Genomic DNA, 26,264 nt, shown 5'->3' with positions numbered 1-26,264 from the left:
AAACCACACACCTGTAATCAACCCCAGACCTTTTAACTACTTCACTGATTACAGGTTAACGAGGGAGACGCCTTCAGAGTTAATTGCAGCCCTTAGAGTCCCTTGTCCAATTACTTTTTGTCCCTTGAAAAAGAGGAGGCTATGCATTACAGAGCTATGATTCCTAAACCCTTTCTCCGATTTGGATGTGAAAACTCTCATATTGCAGCTGGGAGTGTGCACTTTCAGCCCATATTATATATATAATTGTATTTCTGAACATGTTTTTGTAAACAGCTAAAATAACAAAACTTGTGTCACTGTCCAAATATTTCTGGCCCTGACTGTAGCGCCAACATATTCCACAGCGTTTTACACTGCTTTATATCAGCAACAACACTGTCCCCATTGGGACTCACAATCTAAATTCCCCATCAGGATGTCTTTGGAGTGTGGGGGAAAGTGGAGAACCTGGAGGAAACCCACACAAACATGGGGAGAACATACAATTTCCTAGTAGATGTTGTCTTTGCTGATATCTGCAAGGAGTTTGTCACCACTGAGCCACCGTGCCGCCCTGTATCATATGTCAGTATCATGCTTTATAGAGAACCTATCATTAGGATTTTAAACTTAGCATGGAATAAAATTTTAAAAACTCGATCACATCAGATGTTCCCACAAAGAAGGAATGGATCGTAGATGGAAATAGTAATGTGTAATCTGAACATGTTTATTATTGTAGTATAGAGAAGTTACAGACATTGTTCAAACATGGAGATTGTGCGCTGAAAGTAACTGTAATGAATGGTAGATCGCTGAGATTGGGAGTTAGGAAGAAGAGGGAGGAGGAATGTTGGGTATTTTAGGGGGGAGGGTTGTAATACTCTTCTCCATATAGTGAATAAATAAAATATGCACTAATGAGCAAAAGGGTAACAATGTTTGAACGTGTGACTTTCAGGCTCCATATCTCCCCATATCTCCCCATCCACTACATATTTGAGAATGAGAGTACCATCATTTTATAGATAATCATCTCAGCTATCTCACACATAAATTTGACTTACAACTATTTAGCATATGATTAGTTATATAGATTTTTGTCAGGTGACTGCTTGGTTACTGTTTTGCTCCTGGTGTTTGTATACTATATATTACATTAAGAAAATTCTTTTATTCCCAAAGTGCAAAATTTATTAATAATAAAATGCTGTACAAAGCCAAAAACCTGAATTGATCTCTTTACAACCGTAACAAGCGGGATAACCTCAAGGTCTGTTCCTGAATATCAGGGGCAGACCAAGGAATCCTAAATATAACCTATGGCAGATCATTTACATCACATAGTAATGGTTTGATACAAACAAAATCACCAAGCTCAATTAAAGCCAATACTCAGCAGTATTCCTATAGATAGTATATGATCAACTGACCATCCCACTGCCTTGAGGCAAACAAAAGGCGAAATCACCAGGAGTACCATCTCTTTATATAATGGTGTATTTATGCACAAAAGGACTGCCACATCATTGCCAACAGCAACTTTTACCTATCCACTGAAGTGGGATGGTCAATTGATCATATACTATCTATAGGAATACTGCTGAGTATTGGCTTTAATTGAGCTTGGTGATTTTGTTTGTATCAAACCATTACTATGTGATGTAAATCTGCCATAGGTTATATTTAGGATTCCTTGGTCTGCCCCTGATATTCAGGAACAGACCTTGAGGTTATCCCGCTTGTTACGGTTGTGAAGAGATCACTTCAAGTTTTTGGCTGTGTACAGCATTTTATTATTAATAAATTTTGCACTTTGGGAATAAAAGAATTTTCTTAATTTATTACTTATACATATTCCCTACTTATCAGTAAACACTGTTTGATATACTATATATTACAACCGCTTCTCATATTCCTTTATAGCTCAGTGTGTTATAGGTTGATTCCAAAGCAAAAGATCACTGGTTTGAATCGAGGAGCAGCCATGAAGATATCCCAAGAAAAGAGAAACAGCATTATCCAGCTCATCAATAGTAGTCTATTGGCCAAGAAAACTGCCAAACTGCAAAAGCCAAGAGGTAGACGTCCAGGAAAAAATATCAGAGTCAACAAGTCGGCTCATCACAAGGTCTACCAGTTCTGGTGCAACAAACACGTTAGTGGAGGTGGTTCATACGTTTCGTAATAGTGAGATTACAGACATCCATGCAAGTATCGTGTAACGCAAATTAAAAAAAAGGTGAAGAAGCCTGTACTTCAATATCGTCATAAGAAGTGTCACCTTGAGTTTGCAAACAAGTACGAAAAGTGGACAGCAGAAAATTGGAAACTGGTGATTTGGAGTGATGAAATAAAAGTCAATAGACTAAGCTCTGATGGGAACAAAAGAGTCTGGAAGAAACAAGGAAAAAAATGGGGTAATGGATGGAGAAATTGAGGGAACTATCAAGTTCGGTGGAGGAAACCTGAAGACATGGGGTTGTTTCACAAAGGCATTGCATACTTGATCGGGATCAATGGTGATCTCAATGTTGAGCTATATGTGAGTATCCTACAAGTTACTTTGTACACTCGAGTACTATTGGTATGAGAAGGACGACAGTGTTGCAGCAGGACAATGACTCGAAGCATACTTCGAGACTGGTGAAGAAATGGTTCAATGACAAAGTATAGGTGCTGGATTGACCCCCACAGTCCTCAGTCCTCAATCCAATTGAACATTTGTGGGTAAAGTTGAAGAAAAAGCTATATACATATCCAAAAGAGTAAACCAGTTTGCACAAACATTGGGACTGTGTAGAAGAGACCTGGGTTTAGATTTCGGTCGAGACATGTTTGAATCTGATCAAGAACAAGCAGAGAAGAATTCAGGCCATTGTTGAAAGCCAAAACGTAGAGTTACAAAACCCTAACAAATTAATAAAAAAATTAGATTTTTAGGAGCAAAACAGAAAAATGCAGTGACATGACAAGAATCTGCATCACTAATCAAGTGCTAAATAGTCACAAGTCAAATTTATGTATGAGATAGCCAAGATGATTGTTTATGAAATGATGATAGTCTCAACTTCAAAACAGTAGTGGATGGGGAAAAAATGGAGCCTGAAAGTAAAAGGTTAAAAACATTTTTACGCTTTTGCTCATCAGTGTCTAAAAATGCGAAATGTTCTACACACATGGAATATTGTTTTTGATTTTTAGAAAACAGATGTCTATTAGTAACTGTATATATTAGAATTGTAATTGTAACTTCTAACATGCTTTGCCTTTCTTGATTTCTTACTGCCTTTACTTTGACCGTCTCTTTTGTGTTTTCTTCAACACTTTGTCAACTACAGGTGCATCTCAATAAATTAGAATATCATCAAACAGTTAATTTATTTCAGTAATTCAATACAAAAAGTGAAACACATATATTATATAGAGTCATTACACACAGAGGGATCTATTTCACGTGTTTATTTCTGTTCATGTTGATGATTATGGCTTACAGCCAATAAAAGCCCAAAAGTAATTATCTCAGAAAAGTAGATTATCTAAGACCAACTGAAAAAATGTTTTTACACTAAATCTACTCAATACTTGGTCGGGTCCTTTTGCATGAATTTTTGCATCAATGCGGCAATGTGGCATGGAGACGATCAGCCTGTGGCACTGCTGAGGTGTTATGGAAGCCCAGGTTGCTTTAATAGCCGCCTTCAGCTCGACCTGCATTGTTGGGTCTGGTGTCTCCCATAGAATTTCTATGGGGTTTAGGTCAGGAGAGCTTGCTGGCCAAACAAGCACAGTGATACTGTGGTTAGTAAACCAGGTATTGGTACTTTTGGCAGTGTGGACAGGTGTCAAGGCCGGTTGGAAAATGAAATCTCCATCTCCAAAATGCTTGTCAGCAGAGGGAAGCCTGAAGTGCTCGAAAATTTCCTGGTAGACGGCTGCGCTGACTTTGGTCTTGATAAAACAAAGTGAAGCTACACCAGCAGATGACATGGCTCCCCAAACCATCACTGATTGTGGAAATTTCACACTAGACCTCAAGCAGCTTGGATTGTGGCCTCTCCGCTCATCCTCCAGACTCTGGGACCGCGATTTCCAAATTAAATGCAAAATTTACTTTCATCTGAAAACAGCACCTTGGACCACTGAGAACAGTCCAGTTCTCTTTCTACTTGGCCCCGGTAAGACGCTTCTGGCGTTATCTATTGGTCATGAGCGGCTTAACACAAGGAATGCGACACTTGTAGCCCATGTCCTGGATACGTCTGTGTGTGGTGGCCCTTGAAGCAGCAGCAGTCCGTTCCTTGTGAGTCTCCTCCAAATTTTTGAATGAACTTTTCTCAACAATCCTATCATGGCTGCGGTTATTCCGGTTGCTTGTGCACATTTTTCTAATACAATTTTTCCTTCCACTCAACTTTCCATTAATATGCTTGGCTACAGCACTCTGTGAACAGCCAGCTTCAGTAGCAATGACCTTTTGTGACTTACCCTCCTTGTGGAGTGTGTCAATGACTGCCTTCTGGACATCTGTCAAGTCAGCAGTCTTCCCCATGATTATGTAGCTACTGAACCAGATTAAGGGACCATTTTGAATGCTTAGGAAGTCTTTGCAGGTTTTGTGGTAATTATTAGAGCTGAGCGGACTCACAAAAAAGTGCCCATTTTCTTTAAAAATCCAAAATCTGGTACCCATATAAGTCTAAGGGAATCAGAATCCGGAGATTAACCACTTAACGACCGCGAGCAGTAATCTTATATCCTAGTGGTCATAGTGTTAATGCCCGCGGTCTGCTGCCATCAGCTTGCAGCGATCAGCGCACATATCAGCTGATTTTACATGTCTGCCAGGCACGAGCGGAATCGTTATCCGCCCATGCCTTTTAAATCCTTAAATGGCACTGTCAAGAAGTGACAGCGCCATTATAATCGCAATCGCGCTGGAACTTTACTCACCGCCCGATACCGGAAGTCACGTAACGTGATCACATGGATCCGGTGGTTGTCATGGTAGCACAGGGTCATGTGATTACTCCAGTGCTCACAAGACTCAGGTCCTGTAAAAACCAGCCGAGTGCTGGCTGTTACAAGAGATTAGCATTTCTCCCGATATGATCAGTCCTGCTCTGATCGGGAGAAATATATGCGCGATCAGACTGCTGATCGCTATAACACCCTGGGGGGGGTCTAGTAAAATAAAAAAAAAGTTTTGAAAAATTAAAAAAAAAAATAAAAAAACCTAAAAGTTCAAATCACCCCCCATTCGCCCAATTGAAAATTAAAAGGGTTAGAAAAAATAAAAAATATACACATGTTTGGTATCGCCGTGTTCAGAAATGCCCGATCTATCAAAATATAAAATCAATTGATATGATAGGTAAACGGCGTAGCAGCAAAAAAATTCCAAACGCCAAAATTACGTTTTTTGGTCGCTACAAATTTTGCGCAAAATGCAATAACAGGCGATCAAAACGTAGCATCTGCGCAAAAATGGTATCATTAAAAACGACAGCCTGAGGGTACTTTCACACTTGTGTTAATTTCCTTCTGGCGCAATCCGCCATTTTGGAAAACAGCGGAATCCGTTAACGGATTCCGCTGTTTCCCATAGACTTGTATGGATGATGAATTGTGCCAAAAGTACCTGCGTTGCCTCTACTGGCCGACGCTGCGTTGCTTTCGCCGGGCGGAAGGAACGCAGCATGTAACGTTTTTTGAGCGGCGGAATCCTTTAATTTTCACTGCGTATGCTCATTTTTATTTTTTTTAATTTTTTTAATTACAGAAACTTTATTTTGTCTCTCGGTGGCCGAACGTTCAGCTGAGCGCCCGGCAGCCGGCTTTTGAGAGCGCGGCTTTTGAGAGAGCTCAGCAGAGCGCCTGGCTATTGAGAGCGCGGCTTTTGCGAGCGCTCAGCAGAGCGCCCGGCAGCCGGCTATTGAGAGCGCGTCTTTTGAGAGCGCTCAGCAGAGCGCCCGACAGTCGGGTGATCAGCTGATCGTTCACAATAGTCTGCTGCCGGTAAAAAAAAGAAGAAAAGCTTTCCGTTGTTTTGTACAATCCGTTGCATCCGTTGTGCCATTATATGCAACGCATCTGTTGCATCCGTCACACAGCGCAATGCAACGGATGCCGTTCAATGCAAGTGTGAAACTAGCCTGAGACGCAAAAAATAAGCAGTCACTGAGTCATAGATCCAAAAAATGAGAACGCTACAGATCATGAAAAATAGCACAAAACGTAAGCCACTTATTTTGTACAAATGTCTGATTTTTTTTAACCCCTTAGCTAAAAGTAAACTGTGAGGTAGCACGGTCGGCTGCGCTGCAGAAGACACGGGATCCAGGCATTAAGGTTCACAGCACACGGTTTTAATGTCCAAACAAAAAAAAGTCCACAACAATATATACATGTGCCTCTCCAGCAGAGAACTCAGGGAGTTGTGTTCACTCCCTCACACCCGGCACACCTGCCCTCGTTCCTGTTTCCATTTAACCCTTCCTTCAGCCTGTAGGGAAACAGGATTAACCCTAGAGTGGATTTACTTTCTATCATGGAGTGAGCACAACCGGGGCGAGACATACCGGCCGTCATAGATAACCCCGGTCACAGTCTCACATACCCCCCCCTCAGTTCAAGCGTGCGGGTTTGAACTCCCGCCATCAAACACGGCCCGCGGGACAAGGCATCGGCGTTGCCCTGCAACCCACCGGCCCTATGTTCAACCGTAAACCGGAAGTTCTGCAGAGAAAGGAACCACCGGGTAACCCGGGCATTCCGTTCCTTGGCGGACCTCATCCAGACCAGTGGAGAGTGATCCGTCACCAAGCGAAACTGCCGTCTCAGCAGGTAATAGCGTAGGGACTCCAAGGCCCACTTGATCGCCAGGCACTCCTTCTCCACTACGCTATAATTCCGCTCGGGAGGGGTGAGCTTCCTACTTAAGAAGGTGACGGGGTGTTCCTCCCCCTGAACCACCTGAGACAGCACTGCCCCCAGGCCGACCTCTGAGGCGTCAGTCTGTACTATGAACTCCTTCCGGAAATCAGGGTGTACAAGAACGGGCTGTCCGCACAGGACCCCCTTCAGGGCCCGGAAGGAGTCCTCGGCCTGCGGAGTCCAGCGCACCATGACGGACTTCTTGCCTTTGAGAAGGTCCGTCAAGGGGGCTGATAGTCCCGCAAAATCCTTTACAAACCTCCTGTAGTATCCCACGATACCCAGGAAGGCCCTAACCTGCTTCGTCGTCAGGGGTCTAGGCCACTTCTGGATCGCCTCAACCTTGTTAATTTGGGGCTTAATCACTCCTTGGCCTATCACGTAGCCCAAGTAGCGGGCTTCCGTGAGTCCCAACGCACATTTCTTGGGATTGGCTGTCAATCCGGCTGTTCGAAGAGCGTCCACCACCGCTTGTACCTGTTCCAAGTGGGTCTGCCAATCGGAGCTGTAAATAATGATGTCATCAAGGTACGCTGATGCATACGCCTGGTGGGGTTCCAGCACTAAGTCCATCAACCTCTGGAACGTGGCCGGAGCGCCATGTAACCCAAAAGGCAAGACAACATAGTGGAAGAGACCCTCCGGCGTAACAAAAGCGGTTTTCTCCTTGGCGGACTCCGTCAGTGGCACCTGCCAGTACCCCTTGGTCAGGTCGAGCGTGGTAAAATACCGCGCCTGTCCCAGCCTATCAATCAGCTCATCCACTCTGGGCATGGGGTAGAGATCGAACTTGGATATTTCGTTCAATCTCCTAAAGTCATTGCAGAACCTTAAGGAGCCATCGGGTTTTGGTATTAGGACAATCGGACTAGCCCATTCACTCCGGGATTTTTCGATGACCCCCAGGCGTAACATTGTCTTTACTTCCTCCGATATGGCTTGTCGTCGAGCCTCCGGTACCCGGTATGACTTCAGGCGTACCTTCAGGTGGGGCTCGGTGACAATATCATGTCGTATCAGACTGGTCCTACCGGGCCGCTCGGAGAAGACATCGGGGTTCTGCTGAACCAACCGTCTGGCCTCTCGCCTCTGAGTCTTGGTGAGGGCTTCTCCAATCCTTACTTCCGGTTCGTCCTCTCCGGAGGTCGCTGGAGCCGGAGGTGAACGACCCGAAGAGGAGGGAGATGGGGAAAAAACAGCCATCAGGCTTTCCCGTTCCTGGCAGGGTTTTAATAGGTTGACATGGTATATTTGTTCAGGTTTCCGCCTACCGGGCTGCAAAACTTTATAGTTAACCACCCCGACTCTTTCCTTTATCTCGTAGGGGCCTTGCCACTGAGCCAGGAATTTACTCTCCGCCGTGGGGATTAATACCAACACCCGATCCCCGGGTTTAAAGGTCCGCACAGTGGCTTGTCTATTGTAGCGGCCGCTTTGCGCGGCCTGAGCCTCCTGTAAATGCTCCTTCACAATTGGCATGACCGCGCTTATGCGGTTCTGCATACCCAAAATGTGTTCAATCACACTTTTATGGGGGGTGGGCTCTTGCTCCCATGTTTCCTTTGCCAGGTCCAACAATCCCCGGGGATGTCGCCCGTATAACAACTCAAAAGGCGAAAACCCCGTGGATGCCTGTGGCACCTCACGGATGGCAAACATCAAATAGGGAAGCATCATATCCCAGTCTTTCCCGTCTTTTGAAATCACCCTTTTTAGCATGGTTTTCAGGGTTTTATTGAAACGCTCGACTAAACCGTCCGTTTGAGGATGATACACAGACGTACGCAACTGCTTGATCTGGAGTAGCCGGCATAGCTCTTTGGTCACTTTAGACATGAATGGGGTCCCCTGATCCGTAGGGATCTCCTTGGGCAACCCCACCCGGCAGAACACAGCAAACAACTCCCGAGCTATAAGCTTTGCTGCAGTATGTCTGAGAGGTATCGCCTCGGGATACCGGGTGGCATAGTCAACGATCACTAGGATGTGTTGGTGCCCTCGAGCGGACTTTACGAGGGGCCCCACCAGATCCATCCCTATCCGTTCAAAAGGGACTTCTATAATGGGTAACGGTACCAACGGACTGCGAAATTGGGTCAGGGGTGCGGTAAGCTGACACTCCGGGCAGGTTTCGCAGAACCGTTTTACCTCCCCAAAGACTCCGGGCCAATAAAACCTTTGCAATATTCGCTCCTGCGTTTTCTTGACCCCTAGGTGGCCACTCATCAGGTGTTTATGAGTCAAGTCGAGGACCCGCCGACGATGCGGCTGGGGCACCACCAACTGCTCTACCCCCACGCCCCGTATTTCATCTACCCGGTAGAGTAAATCCTGCTTAAGAGCGAAATGGGGGTACCTTACCTGGGCACCGGGCAGCTGTGCCACCCCGTCAATTACTGTCACCCGACTCCGGGCATGTATTAATGTAGGGTCCTGGAGTTGGGCAGTCCCAAACGTATCCGGGGACGCCTCCAACTCCGGGATGGGTTCGACCGTCTCAGCCTCTCCTGCCAATACCTCTAGGGGCGACCTATCGGGTTCACATTCTGTCCCTATCATGGGGACCCCTACGGCAGGTGTCCCGGATTCAGGATTGTAGGGCTCAGGTCCCGGACTGACCAATATCTGAGGAGACTTAGGGGGTCTCTTCCATAAAGTCCAAAAATAGGGCAGATCCCTTCCTAGGATCACGTCATAAGGAAGAGTGTTAAGAAGTCCCACCTCATGTTGCACCTGACCGCAAGGTGCTGTGATGGTGACAATCCCCGTGGGATAGTCTCGGCGGTCCCCATGTATGCAAACCACCCCCACGGTACGTCCTGTGGCCTTTACTTTAGCCCTCAAGGTGGATCGCACAAGGGTCACTAAGCTTCCGGAATCCAACAATCCTGTAACCGGACATCCATTCACCTGTATTTGGCACAAGTGGGGCTCCGTCTCTGGGGAGACCAGGTCAGCGGTACACACCACCTGAGCATACATTGAACCCCGCCGGGTAACCCCACAATCCATGGGCTCCGTGGTGAGTGGACACTGGGCTTCCATATGTCCCACCCGCTGGCACCGCCAACATCTAATGGGGACGGAAACCCCCTTGACGGGTTGTCGTTTAGGGTACAGAACCTTCCGGACCTCAGGATTGGCGGCCGCGGCCTCAGGCGGGACGGTAGGGAACTCCTGCACCGTTGTCGGCGGTGGGTCCTTGGCCCTAGGCTTGGAGGGGCCGGACCGACGGGCGGTACGCAAAGTCTCAGTGTCCCGTATCAAGTCCTGCGTAGCCACATGCCGCTCTACCAGGGACACTAACTGGTCCAGGGTACTCGGGTCACCCTGTCCTACCCACCATTGAACGGTGACGGGTAAAGTGCGCACAAAACGATCCACTACTACCCTTTCCACCATCTGCGCCGGGCTCAGAGTGTCAGGCTGCAACCATTTTTTTACAAGATGCAACAAGTCATAGGCCTGGGAGCGTACGGGTTTGGCTTCCTCATAGAACCACTGATTTACCCGCTGAGCCCGTACATAGGTATTCACCCCCAACCGTGCCAGTATTTCGGCTTTTAGGGTCACATAGTCAATGGCATCCTCGGTACAGAGGTCCAGGTACGCTTTTTGGGGTTCCCCCGTCAGATAGGGCGACAATACCTCAGCCCACTGGGGGGTCGGCAGCTTTTCCCGCTCGGCCACCCGCTCAAACACCGCCAGGAACGCTTCCACATCATCCCCCGGGGTCATCTTTTGCAACGCTTGTCTCACCGCTTTCCGGACGCTGCCGTCATCACCCGGTCCCGGGGTTGTTGCTGCCGGTCCGGCACGGATCGACTTGGCCAGGAGAACCATCTGTTCTTGGTGCCTTTTTTTCTGCGCTTGCAAGGATTGCTGCTGACGTTCCAACGCCCGGAGCAGGTGTGCATTGGTCTGTTGCTGCTGTGCATTAGCCTGTTGTTGCTGTGCATTAGCCTCTTGTAGCTGTGCATTAGTCTGTTGCTGCTGCCTTAGTATGTCCTCCATGGCGTCACCGGGTTTGGGCTGTAGTATAGCCGCTCGGATCCAGGACATGTGCTGCTGGGTCACCAGGGATGATGCTACACCTCACCGGCTGTCATGCCCGCATTCTCCACCATATGTGAGGTAGCACGGTCGGCTGCGCTGCAGAAGACACGGGATCCAGGCATTAAGGTTCACAGCACACGGTTTTAATGTCCAAACAAAAAAAAGTCCACAACAATATATACATGTGCCTCTCCAGCAGAGAACTCAGGGAGTTGTGTTCACTCCCTCACACCCGGCACACCAGCCCTCGTTCCTGTTTCCATTTAACCCTTCCTTCAGCCTGTAGGGAAACAGGATTAACCCTAGAGTGGATTTACTTTCTATCATGGAGTGAGCACAACCGGGGCGAGACATACCGGCCGTCATAGATAACCCCGGTCACAGTCTCACAAAACCTATTCATGTTTGGTGTCTACGAACTCGCACCGACCTGAGGCATCACACCGATACATTAGTTTTACCATATAGTGAATATACTGAATAAAATATTTCAAAAACTATAGTGCAATTGCACTTTTTTTGCAATTTTTCCGCATTTGGATTTTTTTGCCATTTTCCCGTAAACTATAGGTTAAACTTATGGTTAAAAGTTTAAAAATACAATTAGTTCCGCAACAAACGGGCCCTCACATGACCATATTAACTGAACAATAAAAAAGTTAAGTCTCTCGTAAAAAGAATGGCGAAAAAAAAACGGAAAGCGCAAAAATCGGTCGGTTGTGAAAGGGTTAAAAATGTTGGTTAGAGGGATAGGAGCGCGCGCGGTGTACTTACCCACGCTTCGTGTCATGGCGGCAAGCTGTTTCTGGGTCGCGCAATCACTTCCGAAGCTGCGTGGGTCCAGATCGTGCATGATGCTAGAAAGTATGGGCTCCTTCCAGGTATGACATAATATGTCATGTGATAGGGGGCGTGTTCAAAATGTAGCCCGTGATGTGGCCTGCTTCATGAAGCAGGCATCCCAGGATGAGCTGCACCTGCGATGTGTACTCCTCTGATCAGCCTGGGCCTCCTGGTGCATGAATCGTGCAACGGGAGACCCAGGATGAGCTGCGCCAGCTATATTTCTTCCTCTGCTCAGCCTGGGCCTCCCAGTGCATGAATCGTGCACCGGGAGGCCCAGGATGAGACGCGCTGGCAATGTTCCCTCCTCTACTCAGCCTGGGCCTCCTGGTGCATGAATTGTGCACCAGGAGGCCCAGGATGAACTATGCCGGCGATGACCCGCAGACAGCGTCTGTGAACGGAAGCAGTCAGACATTGTTACAAAGGCTGGGGGCACGTCTGACTGCACCAATCACAGACGCCAGGCTGGCCAGTGGGCAGGAAAAGCCGAGCATATCAAATGAGCGGCACAGGGAGGCAGCAGGAACAGGGTAAAGGCGGCCAGAGCTTGGGTAAGTATAAAGCTCTTGCTTCATTCTTATTTGCTTTATTCTTCCTTTATTTTTTAAATTAATTATTTTTTCAAGTGCCAGATCCGGATCAAACACCCAGTTTGGTCAAACATCCTGGGCCTGGGTCCAGCACCCGGGCAACTTTGAAACCGCGCGGATCCGGATTTTTACAGTCCGGGTCCGCTCAGCCCTAGTAATTATTCTAATTTTCTGAGATAATGACTTTTGCGTTTTCATTGGCTTTAAGTCATAATCAACAGAAATAAACAATTTAACTATATCACCGTTTTTATAATGACTATATAATATATCTGTTTCACTTTTTGTATTAAATTACTGAAATAAATTAACTTTTTGATGATATTTAAAGTTACTGAGATGCACCTGTATATTGTTTCACCCTGTGTGAATTTTTCTTAATGGTCAACAAATTATAATTTTCATGTAAAACATTTCTAAAACTTCTAGGTATGATAATGGATTCCACCCGTGTGATTTATGGGATGTTCAAAAAGATTGCATTTGTATGTAAAATATTTCCCACATTCTATCATGAAAAAGACTTCTCTCATGTGTGAGTTCTCTGGTGTCCAACAAGACGTGATTTTTCGATAAAACATTTCCCACATTCTGAACATGAAAAAGGCTTCTCCCCTGTGTGAGTTCTTTGATGTGTAACAAAATGTGATTTATGTGCAAAACATTTCCCACATTCTGAACATGAAAAAGACTTCTCCCCTATGTGAGTTCTCTGGTGTCCAACAAGACGTGATTTTTGGATAAAACATTTCCCACATTCTGAACATGAAAAAGGCTTTTCCCCTGTGTGAGTTCTCTGATGTGTAACAAAATGTGATTTATGTGCAAAACATTTCCCACATTTTGAACATGAAAACGGCTTCTCCCCTGTGTGAGTTCTCTGGTGTCCAACAAGACGTGATTTTTGGATAAAACATTTCCCACATTCTGAACAGGAATATGGCTTCTCCCCTGTGTGAGTTCTCTGATGTGTAACAAAATGTGATTTATGAGCAAAACATTTCCCACATTCTGAGCATGAAAAAGGCTTCTCTTCTGTATGAGTTCTCTGATGTATAACAAGATGTGATTTCCGTGCAAAACATTTCGCACATTCTGAACATGAAAATAGCTTTTCTCCTGTGTGAGTTCTTTGATGTGTCACAAAATGTGATTTATGTGCAAAGCATTTCCCACATTCTGAACATGAAAATGGCTTCTCCACCATGTGAGTTCTCTGGTAACTAACAGACTCTGAAGACAATCTTTTCTCCCCTGCGTGAATTTTATGTATTTTTTCAGATTCTAAATTTGAAAATGAATTTTTTACTCTAAGAGCATTTCTATTTTGAATGCTTGTTTTGTGACTTTTAGTTTTCTTAATAGTCTGTGATAAATCATAAGGTAGGACCTGTTCAAAAGAATGAGATGATACATCTTTGCTTTGAAGAGATGATGCTATATCTGGAATAGAGGCATTCGCTTCAGTTATATCTTGTGTGATATCAAGGTCATCTGATTTAAAAAGTGAAGATGTCAGCTGTGCCTCTGATCTCCTGGTACAGTCATCTGCCAAGAATAAAAATTATTTTTAATAATATATAAAAATGAAAGGATATGATTTTTAATATAGCTAAAAAAGTGCAAGTTATGTAGGAATCTATAATTAGAATAATTTACTGAAACAAAAATGTTCCTAATTTAACAGTAGACCTCAGAGCAGCAATCAGTAGGCCATGATTAAACCCTCTTTGTTCATTTTGCAAAACAATATGGCTGCATAATCCAATTCGGAAAAATCCCAAAGCCAAATGTCCTCAATGCTTTGCAGAGTTGCAATGGCCCAAACACTGTTACTATCCATGTTTGGCATTGCTACAGGGAAGAACCCACATAATCATTTATGGTTTGCTTGTTTCCTGAAGCCCAAGCTGGCTGCTATGTATTGGGCAGTATAATGGCATATTTGCAATTTTCACTCTACAACATCCACTCTGCTAATTTGCAGAGACTGCCTCTGGAGTCAAAAATAGTCATTTAGGCTAAAGTAGAACACGGTAAATGCTATTTATTGTCTATATGTTGCGGTATCTCAATTTTTTTTAAGAGCATCAAATGCAATGTTTCAAGCGAATTGTAGACTTTTTTTTAAGAGAACAGGAAACAAATTAAGCTTAAATTACAGCTAAGATAAAGTACAATGTGTCACAAAAAATCTGAGAAACACTGGGATCAGATTCAGCATTACAAAGGTGTTATCATGTAAAGTGACAGATGTCAGATTGGAGAAATGGGGCCTGGATAGGAGCAGAAAACTGGCTGCAGTGGAAAGCCATGAAATAAGAGCGGCTTTGTACTAACTACTATAGAGGAAACTGTGACTATAAACAATAACACATCTACTAAAATGACCGCCCTCCACCGGACAGCCTTCACCGTCAGTGATTTAGTAACTAGAGGTGACACATCTGGAGTAATTACAGTATGTGGCTCCGGGGCTCTCGGCAATCCAAACTATTGTAGGGATCAATATCTTCTGTCAGGTGAGTTTCTTGAAGAAATATTAGACATTTACTTTCTTCCTCTCGGACTCCACAATGGACGGCTCCAGTACAAGGTCTTATATAATGGACATTTGTACAATTCAGAGAAAATATCTTTCAGGCTCTTCAAGGTAAAAATATCAGATCTTTATGTGTTAATTACTTTCCTTTTTTCTCTAATTACATTTTGGAAATCTTGTGGGTGGGCTGCCCGGCCTCCATGTACCCACTGTGGGATAATTTTAACCCCCCTCATATGTTACAGTTACCCTGTGCCGAACTTTGGATATAAACGCCCCTAGTTTATAGTGGAGACTCAGACCTGGGCCCTGTATTCTGTTAAACAGGACATCACACAAGTGAGCATCAGAGTAGATGACCTAGAGTCTGACACAGCGACTTCATATCTAACAATAGAGGACTAATATCTTATATCTGAACACACCACTCAGATCTCAGGTATTCTAACATTTATAGATGACAGAGAAAAGATCAAGCCATCTCTGTATTTGTAGCCTGTCTGAAGAAATCTCTTCCCTTATGTGGGAGAAAACCATTAATACTTTATCCTGTGATTTACTTGGGAGAAAAGAGGACTCGCGTATGGAAATGGATATAATTCACAAAGATATTGATCCCAAATCCACCTTGCCCTGAAGACCACATGATGTTGTGTCCTGCATTCATTTTTACAAGGAGAAGTAAACTATTTTGCAAGCTGCAATATCTAAATAGAACATACTGAGTGTGTGAGGGTCTGGCTGAGTGTGCGAGGGTCTGCAGTGAAGTGCAAGGGTGCAGGTAAGTGCATAGTTTAGCACAAGTTCATAGTTTGACACAAGAGAATAGTTTGAATTTATCCCTATAAGTTTCCCATTTGTTTTTCCTTGTTTTCCTACTTTTTTCTGTACTGTTTATCCCCATTTAATAGCGGCTCCATGGAGAATGCTACCAGGTGTGCGTCTTTTGCATTCTAATTCTCTACTTTCTGACCATAATATAGTATTGTGAAAAGCACCCAATAACATTTCATTACCACCAATCCCTAAGGAAAAAACAGTGCAAAATATTCCCATAAAATTAATATTACAAACATATAAAACCAATTATACAATGTAATTTTCCAAACAGAGGATCCACTTGTGGGACTCAATTTATCCACAATAAATAAAGTGCATTTGCAAAATATATAATCATTATCTCACAACAATAATTACCATAGCTATATCAGCAAAAAAAATAGAAATATATATATATATATATATATATATATATATATATATATATATATATATATATATATAATTTCTTTATATATATATATATATATATATATATATATATATATATATATATATATATATATATTTATTTATGGTAAAGTTGCATGTTCGTATATTTGACTGTTGATTTTACAATTATAGATACTCATAAGTCACAAGACGATGAGTTGATTAACAACTTGGTCCTGAATGGTTTTGGGAACGTAGGATCGGTTTAAGACATGGACTATTTTATTATGGAAGTGAAGTGGACAACAAGATATTCAAAAGCAAGATTGACGAAAAAAGGACCGTGCTTGGACTTTTTCACATGAATAAGTTATGTGTTTTTGGGGTTTTTTCCTCACAGATTAGTTAGTTTTAATTCAATTCATACACACTTGCATCATCACGCATAAGTCTATATAGCACATTAAAAAATAAATAAATAAATAAATTTCCAGATTATTAAACCCCCCTATTGTCCTTCACAGAGTAGTATCATCACACATAGGGCACATCAAATTTTTTCAGATTAATTATTCAAGTCCCCCTAATTTCCTTTATATAGTTGCATCATCACATATAAGTATGTATAACTCATCAAATTTTTTCAGACTAATTATTAAGTCCCTTTTTCCTTCACATAATTTTAATTATAATAATCTTCATGTTTTAAATTCACACATTATTTTATAATATATATATATATATATATATATATATATATATATATATATATATATACAAAAATGACACACAAATTCACAAGGCACATGTCCAAGCAGTCCTGCAAATTTAGTATATTCCTTATGACTCTAGGCATGGTGTACGTAGCCACTTAGATATAGTAATAAGATATAGTAATATGTATTGTTCGATATCTGCTCCTATGATTCCGAGTGCACTTACTGTGCGCGGGACCTCTATGGGATACGAACGCGATTTCCGACAGTACGGACCACGGGGGGTGCATGTGTGTGCTCTGTCACCATGGCAATGGGTGCCATGTAGATGGAGCGCTCAGTGCGTTCCAAGGACCGGAACCCGGAAGTGGCAATGGTTCCGGTCTCTCGGCGGATCCCGCGCCATTACGCTGGGTCATAAGCGTGTAACCGTTATGCTTCGTTGTCCCGGTAATAAATTACCATGACTGGCACATGACTTATTTCTTCCAAAGACAGTACTAAGGACCAGGGGGCATACACTGCGAGTGGAAGAAAAGCGATTCCGGCAGCTAAATAGGAAATGGTTCTTTACAGTTAGAGCAGTCAGACTGTGGCATGCCCACCACAAGAGGTAGTAATGGCAGATACTATAACAGCTTTTAAAAAAGGGCTGGATGATTTCCTCAGTACACACAACATTGTTGGTTATAAATGACTTAATGACAAAATGTATAATTGGTGGAGGAAGGTTGAACTAGATGGACCTAGGTCTTTTTTCAACCTATGTAACTATATCTAACTATACAACTGGAAGGCTGTGACATTGTTATCCTCCCAGATCTGGCCAGGAGCACACTTCAACTTTGTAAAGCCTAATGAGTACTCACTCAGTTACTTCGAGACCAAAGGGTTCTCCTAACAATGGGCGTTTCCTCATTTCAACTTTTTGCAAAACAAGATGGCCGCTCCGCAGAATTCAAGAACTTGGGGGACCTCCCGACCAAATTATCTACCTTCGACTTGCCTCAGATCCATCTGCCAGAATGGCCGGCGCTTTGTACTCTACCTCCTTTGATCCCACATGGTAATTGCGAGACAGAGCGGTCACCAAAATCGCAACACTTATCCCTCAGTGATGTACATCTCAGAGACATGAGGACTTCTCCAGGATGACTGATCTGTACTTATTACCATCACTAGATTTACAATTCGGTCATTATTGATGCCTATAAATGGTGGCCGGGAGTTTGATATGAATATTTGTAAAAGGAAATATTTGTACTTTTTTTTACTCCTAATCTATCATTGTCACTTCCTTTTCCTACTTCTATTATCTTTTTTTCTGCTTTCTCTCTTTCACCTTTACTCTCTCTATATTGGTGGGTATACTATACATATTTTGGATATTTGAGTATTACGGGTCTCTTGTGGAGACTATCCCTGTCTTGGCTTCTTTAACCCCACTTAGGTATTGGGACCTGTTGGTAAGGTCCAGTTTTCTCCTGCTAGGAGTTAATAGTTTAGTGTGGCCTATGGAAGTTGTCTCTTCCAATTTCGCATTTCTCCCCAGGTTCGTCTCGTCTATATCCTATCTTAGGCGTTCTCCCTCCCTTTCTCTAATTGTGACTATGGCCAAGTTAATATTTACATCTTGTATTGTAAATAGTCCTATGAAAAAGTCAGATATATTAGTATCTACATAAAAAGGGTCTCAATAGCTATGCTTCAGGAAACATACATTAAGTTCTCTTCAGTTTTTAAGTATTCAAATAGATACTACAATGCCTGTTCCCTTTCTACTAACCCAAATAATAAATCGAAGAGTGTTTCTATTGCTTTCCACAAATCCCTTCCCCACCGGATTTTGGAGTCGCGAGTTGATCCGGACAGTACATACATTTTCCTTACTGTGTGTATTGTAACATTTACTCAACACAGAACAAAGACCATTTGGGATCAAAGTTTTACAGTCACTACTGAGTTCACCAGGGGTTCCTCTATCATTCTGATGAGATACTATGTAGATAAAAGAGGGAGGAGCTCTGCCTCTATCTCCCTCCGCCTCTAGATCCTCCCACTACCCCAAGCTCCTCCCTCTGCCTCATCAGTAACAACCGCCATCTCCTATCTCAGAAATGGGAAAGTATTCACTGAATACAGATTTTACCTCAGGATTGAGAATTTTAACTGATCAATTCCTCCAGAGAATAAAATATATCACAAAATTGCTTATTTTCATGTGCACTAATTATTTATGATATAAAAATTAAAATCATGGTCATACTTTAAACACCCTCCTGGCTCCATTTCTCGAGGCGTAGTAATGGGAGCTTAATAGTTCATTTTCTCCTGCTAAGTTGGTTGAGACCTTTAACCTCAGGGTATGGTTGCACTTGCGTATAACTCGTGTGAGTCTCGCATTGGTATCACCCAGCACAGCGCACACTCTCCTGACAGGAACGCCTCCGCTGCATGGAAATACATGTAGCCGACTCGCTCCTGTCAGGAGAGTGTGAGCCGTGCCGCTGCCGGGTGATGCCGATGCGAGACTCGCACGAGTCATATGCAAGTGGAACCATACCCTCAACTCATAAAATCTCCGTATCTTGTCATATCCAAGAGATGAACTATGAGATCTTGTCCTGTTGGTATAAGACCCCAGAGCGCATACATCACATGTTCCCTGGTACATCTGATATGGGTTGGAGATGTGACTCAGCTGTGGGCCTGTCCGGGTATTAACCAACTTCAGGACTCAATGTTTGACCACTTTAATAAACTCTTTGGGACTGAATCTTTGACCTCATTAATAAATTCTTTAGTACAACACTACAGAACTTTCCAGAAGCAGTGTTACTTTCAGTATTTCCAATGTCAATTTTGTCTATCAAGAAAGATCTCTTTTGAATATTTTTGACAGCAATGAGGCAAGTCATCCCTAGACACTGGAGATCATCCTCTCCCCTCTAAGCTGGAATGGGTTGAATCTGTGGACTTTTTATTACGGATAGAAAATGTAATAATTTCATATGATTGTCTCCGTTCTGAGTAATATGAATATGAGGACACGGTTACCCCGGTCTTCCTTTAGCTCTTCTGACTTTGGGACTTGGTAACCAATCCATGTTACATCTCGTAATGATATAAGGCTTTTTGTACTTGAATTGGGGCTTTTCTTCCCCTATTTTGCTTCCTAATGTGTTTCCCTATTTTATGTTTTATGGTCTGTGTTCTTCTTCCTACCCCCTAGCACCATTTGTATGACATTATTGTGTCTCATGTTTTCGATTTCAATATATGATTATACAAAAATATTTGTTAAACAATAAGAATAAAATGCTGCTAATGTTCTCCTGTCTAAGAAAATAATAGAAGGTTTTGATTTACGGTAATTCTCAGGTTACGCCGTCCTCAGCTTTTATGCCCGAGATCAGAAATATTAAATCTACTAAATGTCCCATGTGTAACTCAGAGGCTGCAGATCTATCTCACATGTATTGCGACTGCCCGGAAAGTAGGAATTTCACCGCTCATGGAATGGTGTCTCGTCATAAAAGGGAAGTTTGGCAAGAAAGACTGGACCTTTGTAACGATCCAATCAGCACATTCAGCAAAAGGGAGGGAAGGAAGATTCATCAATAAGATGCCGAGATTGTAAAAAGTCACCATCATCACTACCCTCCGCTTTCTCTTAGGGGTCCACCATACAGATTAGATTCTTCTTCCCATGATTTTCTGTTGTCTGCACATTCTACGTATGCTGTCATTTGGCTTTGCAGATTAGAGATCTGGGCAGCTAAGGGTCAAAATCTTCTAATTTCAGGGGATAGAATGGATCCTACCTGTAAGGTCTGGATAAAACAGATCTGACTCCAACAGAAGGGCGTCCAATGCCCAAAATAATGGGGCAATTTTGGGTGGAGGAGCATGTGGTGGTCTAGCAGCAAAATGGTGACCATTTGATATGGCCGGACTACAACCCTGATAAAGCAGCCACAGCCGGTGACTGAGAAGAATCTGTGACTTCTCTGCATATAGTGCTCACTACTCACCTGGGCGGTTATCTGTAGGAATCTCCTCTTTACTCCGCCCATAACCCCTCACATATGTCTCTGTAGTATTAATATGGGGCAGATCTTCCCCCTGAAACAAATATTGTAAAAGTCACAGACAGATGGAGAAGTCCCATCTATGATCAGCTCTAATCCTGCCATCTCCACCGCTCTCATTACACAAGTATAACACATATAATACTGGAGGATAAAACAAGACTGAGCACAAGACCTTCACAGCCGTCTACACATCATAGGGAGATTTCATGGCACCTTCTCTCCATCTACCTGATGATCCTGAGGAACATCGGGATCTTCTTGTTTACAGTCCTGTGGGAGAAGAGGACGGGGACATCTCTCTGGTGTTGTCCTCTTACTGGATAGACCTGGAGGAGACACATACAGGGACTGAATTAATTCCTTACATACAGATAATTATAGGCCGTGTGTATTTAGTCCTGTCTATTACCTGGTGATGTGAGGGGCTGGGGAACCTCCATCATGACGTCCTTGTACAGATCTTTGTGTCCTTCTAAATACTCCCACTCCTCCATGGAGAAATAGACGGTGACGTCCTGACACCTTATAGGAACCTGACACATACAATGATAGCGTCACCCCCGATCCCTTCATAGCGTTACTGTATAATGTCCCAGCATTCCCAGCAGTGTCACCTCTCCAGTCAGCAGCTCAATCATCTTGTAGGTGAGTTCTAGGATCTTCTGGTCATTGATGTCCTCATGTATCGGGGGATGAGGTGGAGGCCCCGTGATTGGGCTCAGGGGTCTTCCCCATCCCTCAGACACAGGGGCCTGACAGCGCTCACTAGTGGTCTTCTTCACTACTGTGTAATCCTGGTTATAGAGAGACACAGTAATAAATCTCACTCCAGACATTTCCAGAGTCCTCACCTCTCCAGTTCTGTCCATCTGTTATTCCCATAGATAAGAATGATGTAATGTGACGTCATCAGAATCTCTCACCTCTCCAGTAAGCCGGAAGAGGATCTCTAGGGTGAGGTGTAATATCCTCTCCGCCATCTTGTCCCTGTCCATATCCATCCTTCACGGGGCAATCAGGACAATTCTCTTCTATAGAAGATCTCCACTGAGAGGATCCGATATTGTAGAGACCTGAATGGGGAGAAGATGACGATGTAACATCATAAAGAATCCGCTGTAATAATATGATTACTGGAGATAATAAGGGGAAACATATGAGGAGACAGAACGTGTAGAAGTTGTTCGCTCTTGTATCGTATGGACTGGAACATAAATTGAATTCCTGACTAAGACGTCTCCTCCGCTCCCAATCACTGGTAATTTTGGTCAATGCTTCAGCTATTGATTGACGGCAGAGATCACGTTTGTTATCAGTGACTAAACTGACAGGAAATCCAGAGACTGGCGGGGGACCCAAGCAGCGGGGCCCAGGAGTAATGGGGGAGCGTTATGTGTCACTATTGTTAGTATTTTACAGTAGTCAGTTCTTTCTATCTACTAATAAATCTTATATATTTAGGCCACACACAACAAGCAGTTTCCTCCTCGGAGTCGGCAGCTGAATACGTTTCTCAGACTCATCTTCCATATCACTAATTCTCCTCTCATTTACCGACACTGGAATCGGCATCAGCAAAACTGCAGGAGAAATTCATTACACGTGAGAGGAGAAATAACGACTCCATGATGAGGACAACATCTTCATCCTCTACTGCGTCTCTATAAAGATATCTGGCCGGAGTCCGTCACTGACTCCATCACCACCACTAAATAGAGAGGAAAATGTCTACATGGACGTGGGTTTAGTTTAGGCATTTTTCTTTTTTTTTTCTAACCCATGTTATGTTTTGTGGAAGGCATTTTCCCTTTAGGCTTCTGTATATTACATGGTAAAGGCCAGAAAATTAAGCAGGTTCTCACTGCTCCCCTTATCCCATCCTTTCTTGATTCTGGGGGGGGGAACTGCTTTGTTGTTAATATAGTTAGAGGCCTAATAATGTTTTTTGGGTCTGCAATGTACAAAGTCTATTAATCTCTGCCAGAGGCTGCGTCCAATAAGCTCTTAGGCCCCAAACACATCAGACTAAAGTCAGCGGCGGCTGCTGATTGTGGAGGGCATCGGTCGTTGTATAATATATATGGAGCCTCCCGACAGATGACGTCAGGGCAGAGAAGGGTCCGGCATGCTGAACTTCACAGACTGATCCGTTTCTTCTTCCTGGAGATAATCCTCCGCTCCAGGAGTCTGGAAGCGTCTCTCTCATAGAGAACACAGGAAAGCTGGAGTGTTGGTGTATGGGGGAGTCAGGGGAGAAGCCGTCAGCACCATCTGTGCAATCTAAGTGTCCCGGGGTCTGTCAGTATATACACACCTCCTTTGAAAGACCACAGAGGATGCAACATCATTAAGAAAGAGACACCACTAAACAAACAACACCACGGAGACCAAGGAGATCTCCAAACAACACCACGGAGACCAAGGAGATCTCCAAACAACACCACGGAGACCAAGGAGATCTCCAAACAACACCACGGAGACCAAGGAGATCTCCAAACAACACCACGGAGACCAAGGAGATCTCCAAACAACACCACGGAGACCAAGGAGATCTCCAAACAACACCACGGAGACCAAGGAGATCTCCAAACAACACCACGGAGACCAAGGAGATCTCCAAACAACACCACGGAGACCAAGGAGATCTCCAAACAACACCACGGAGACCAAGGAGATCTCCAAACAACACCACGGAGACCAAGGAGATCTCCAAACAACACCACGGAGACCAAGGAGATCTCCAAACAACACCACGGAGACCAAGGAGATCTCCAAACAACACCACGGAGACCAAGGAGATCTCCAAACAACACCACGGAGACCAAGGAGATCTCCAAACAACACCACGGAGACCAAGGAGATCTCCAAACAACACCACGGAGACCAAGGAGATCTCCAAACAACACCACGGAGACCAAGGAGATCTCCAAACAACACCACGGAGACCAAGGAGATCTCCAAACAACACCACGGAGACCAAGGAGATCTCCAAACAACACCACGGAGACCAAGGAGATCTCCAAACAACACCACGGAGACCAAGGAGATCTCCAAACAACACCACGGAGACCAAGGAGATCTCCAAACAACACCACGGAGACCAAGGAGATCTCCAAACAACACCACGGAGACCAAGGAGATCTCCAAACAACACCACGGAGACCAAGGAGATCTCCAAACAACACCACGGAGACCAAGGAGATCTCCAAACAACACCACGGAGACCAAGGAGATCTCCAAACAACACCACGGAGACCAAGGAGATCTCCAAACAACACCACGGAGACCAAGGAGATCTCCAAACAACACCACGGAGACCAAGGAGATCTCCAAACAACACCACGGAGACCAAGGAGATCTCCAAACAACGCCACGGAGACCAAGGAGATCTCCAAAACAACACCACGGAGACCAAGGAGATCTCCAAACAACACCACGGAGACCAAGGAGATCTCCAAACAACACCACGGAGACCAAGGAGATCTCCAAACAACACCACGGAGACCAAGGAGATCTCCAAACAACACCACGGAGACCAAGGCGATCTCCAAAACAACACCACGAAGACCAAGGAGATCTCCAAACAACACCACGAAGACCAAGGAGATCTCCAAACAAGACGACGAAGACCAAGGAGATCTCCAAAACAACACCACGAAGACCAAGGAGATCTCCAAACAACACCACGGAGACCAAGGAGATCTCCAAACAACACCACGAAGACCAAGGAGATCTCCAAACAACACCACGGAGACCAAGGAGATCTCCAAACAACACCACGGAGACCAAGGAGATCTCCAAACAACACCACGGAGACCAAGGAGATCTCCAAACAACACCACGAAGACCAAGGAAATCTCCAAACAACACCACGAAGACCAAGGCGATCTCCAAACACCACGAAGACCAAGGAGATCTCCACACAAGTCAGAGATAAAGTGGTGACAAGTACAAGTCAGGGTTGGGTTCTAATCATCAAATGGAAAGAAAATGTTACCACAACAAGAGAGGCTGCCCACCAAACCTCTCAGCCCAGACAAGGAGGGCATTAATCAGAGGCAGCGCAGAGACCAAAGATGACCTTGAAGGAGCTACAGAGTTCCCAAGCAGAGACCGGAGTATCTGCCCATACAACCACAATAAGCCGTACACTCCATAGAGCCGGCCTTTATGGAAGAGTGGCCAGAAAAAAAGTCTTTACTTATAGCCAAAAATTGTAAGTCTCCTATATACAGCATGAGCCCCATATAGCCTCATAGACTTTATGACCCCAGATAGCTTTCTGTATACTCTGTGAGCCCCACATAGCCTCCTATATACCTGATCTCCATATACCCTCCTATATACAATATGTGCCCATACACATGGAGAAACACCCACCTGCAGAGCCGCACACTAGATATATGGCTGCTCTGTGCTTACAGGACCTGTGATGATGTCACATGGAGGGGAGGAGTCAGGGGTCACATGATCAGCTCCTCACTGTATGCAGGACTGGTTGTGGCTAAATCCCAGTGGCTACAAGGACCAAGTCCTTGTAGCCACTGGGGTTTAGCTTTCTCTATACAGAGCGGCTGTTTCCCAGGGGGCAGAGGGACCAGGTCCTTGTAGCCACTGGGGTTTAGCTTTCTCTATACAGAGCGGCTGTTTCCCAGGGGGCAGAGGGACCAGGTCCTTGTAGCCACTGGGGTTTAGCTTTCTCTATACAGAGCGGCTGTTTCCCAGGGGGCAGAGGGACCAGGTCCTTGTAGCCACTGGGATTTAGCTTTCTCTATACAGAGCGGCTGTTTCCCAGGGGGCAGAGGGACCAGGTCCTGGTAGCCACTGGGATTTAGCTTTCTCTATACAGAGCGGCTGTTTCCAGGTGGCAGAGGGACCAGGTCCTTGTAGCCACTGGGATTTAGCTATCTCTATACAGAGCGGCTGATTCCCAGGGGGCAGAGGGACCAGGTCCTTGTAGCCACTGGGATTTAGCTTTCTCTATACAGAGCGGCTGTTTCCCAGGGGGCAGAGGGACCAGGTCCTTGTAGCCACTGGGATTTAGCTTTCTCTATACAGAGCGGCTGTTTCCCAGGTGGCAGAGGGACCAGGTCCTTGTAGCCACTGGGGTTTAGCTTTCTCTATACAGAGCGGCTGTTTCCCAGGGGGCAGAGAGACCAGGTCCTTGTAGCCACTGGGGTTTAGCTTTCTCTATACAGAGCGGCTGTTTCCCAGGTGGCAGAGGGACCAGGTCCTTGTAGCCACTGGGGTTTAGCTTTCTCTATACAGAGCGGCTGTTTCCCAGGGGGCA

At 44.5% G+C, this 26,264-nt stretch overlaps 1 protein-coding gene across 1 annotated transcript in view; it reads right to left on the bottom strand.

The window, feature by feature from the left end:
• LOC142313077 (oocyte zinc finger protein XlCOF7.1-like) overlaps positions 1 to 21,516 on the bottom strand; it is a 44,479-nt gene extending 22,963 nt beyond the window's left edge. Inside the window, exons 1-4 of the mRNA XM_075352062.1 lie at positions 21,384 to 21,516; positions 21,203 to 21,300; positions 20,915 to 21,005; positions 13,503 to 13,958 (exon numbers count right to left, since the gene is read on the bottom strand). Coding sequence (XP_075208177.1) covers positions 13,503 to 13,958; positions 20,915 to 21,005; positions 21,203 to 21,300; positions 21,384 to 21,516 — 778 coding nt within the window. The remainder of the gene's footprint in view (positions 1 to 13,502; positions 13,959 to 20,914; positions 21,006 to 21,202; positions 21,301 to 21,383) is intronic.
• Between the last annotated feature and the right edge of the window lie 4,748 nt (positions 21,517 to 26,264).

The sequence above is a fragment of the Anomaloglossus baeobatrachus genome, chromosome 5, assembly GCF_048569485.1.
Source record: "Anomaloglossus baeobatrachus isolate aAnoBae1 chromosome 5, aAnoBae1.hap1, whole genome shotgun sequence".
Classification (NCBI taxonomy): Eukaryota; Metazoa; Chordata; class Amphibia; order Anura; family Aromobatidae; genus Anomaloglossus; species Anomaloglossus baeobatrachus.
The sequence above is the reverse complement of the archived record's forward strand: the minus strand, read 5'-3'. Positions and strand labels throughout refer to the sequence as shown.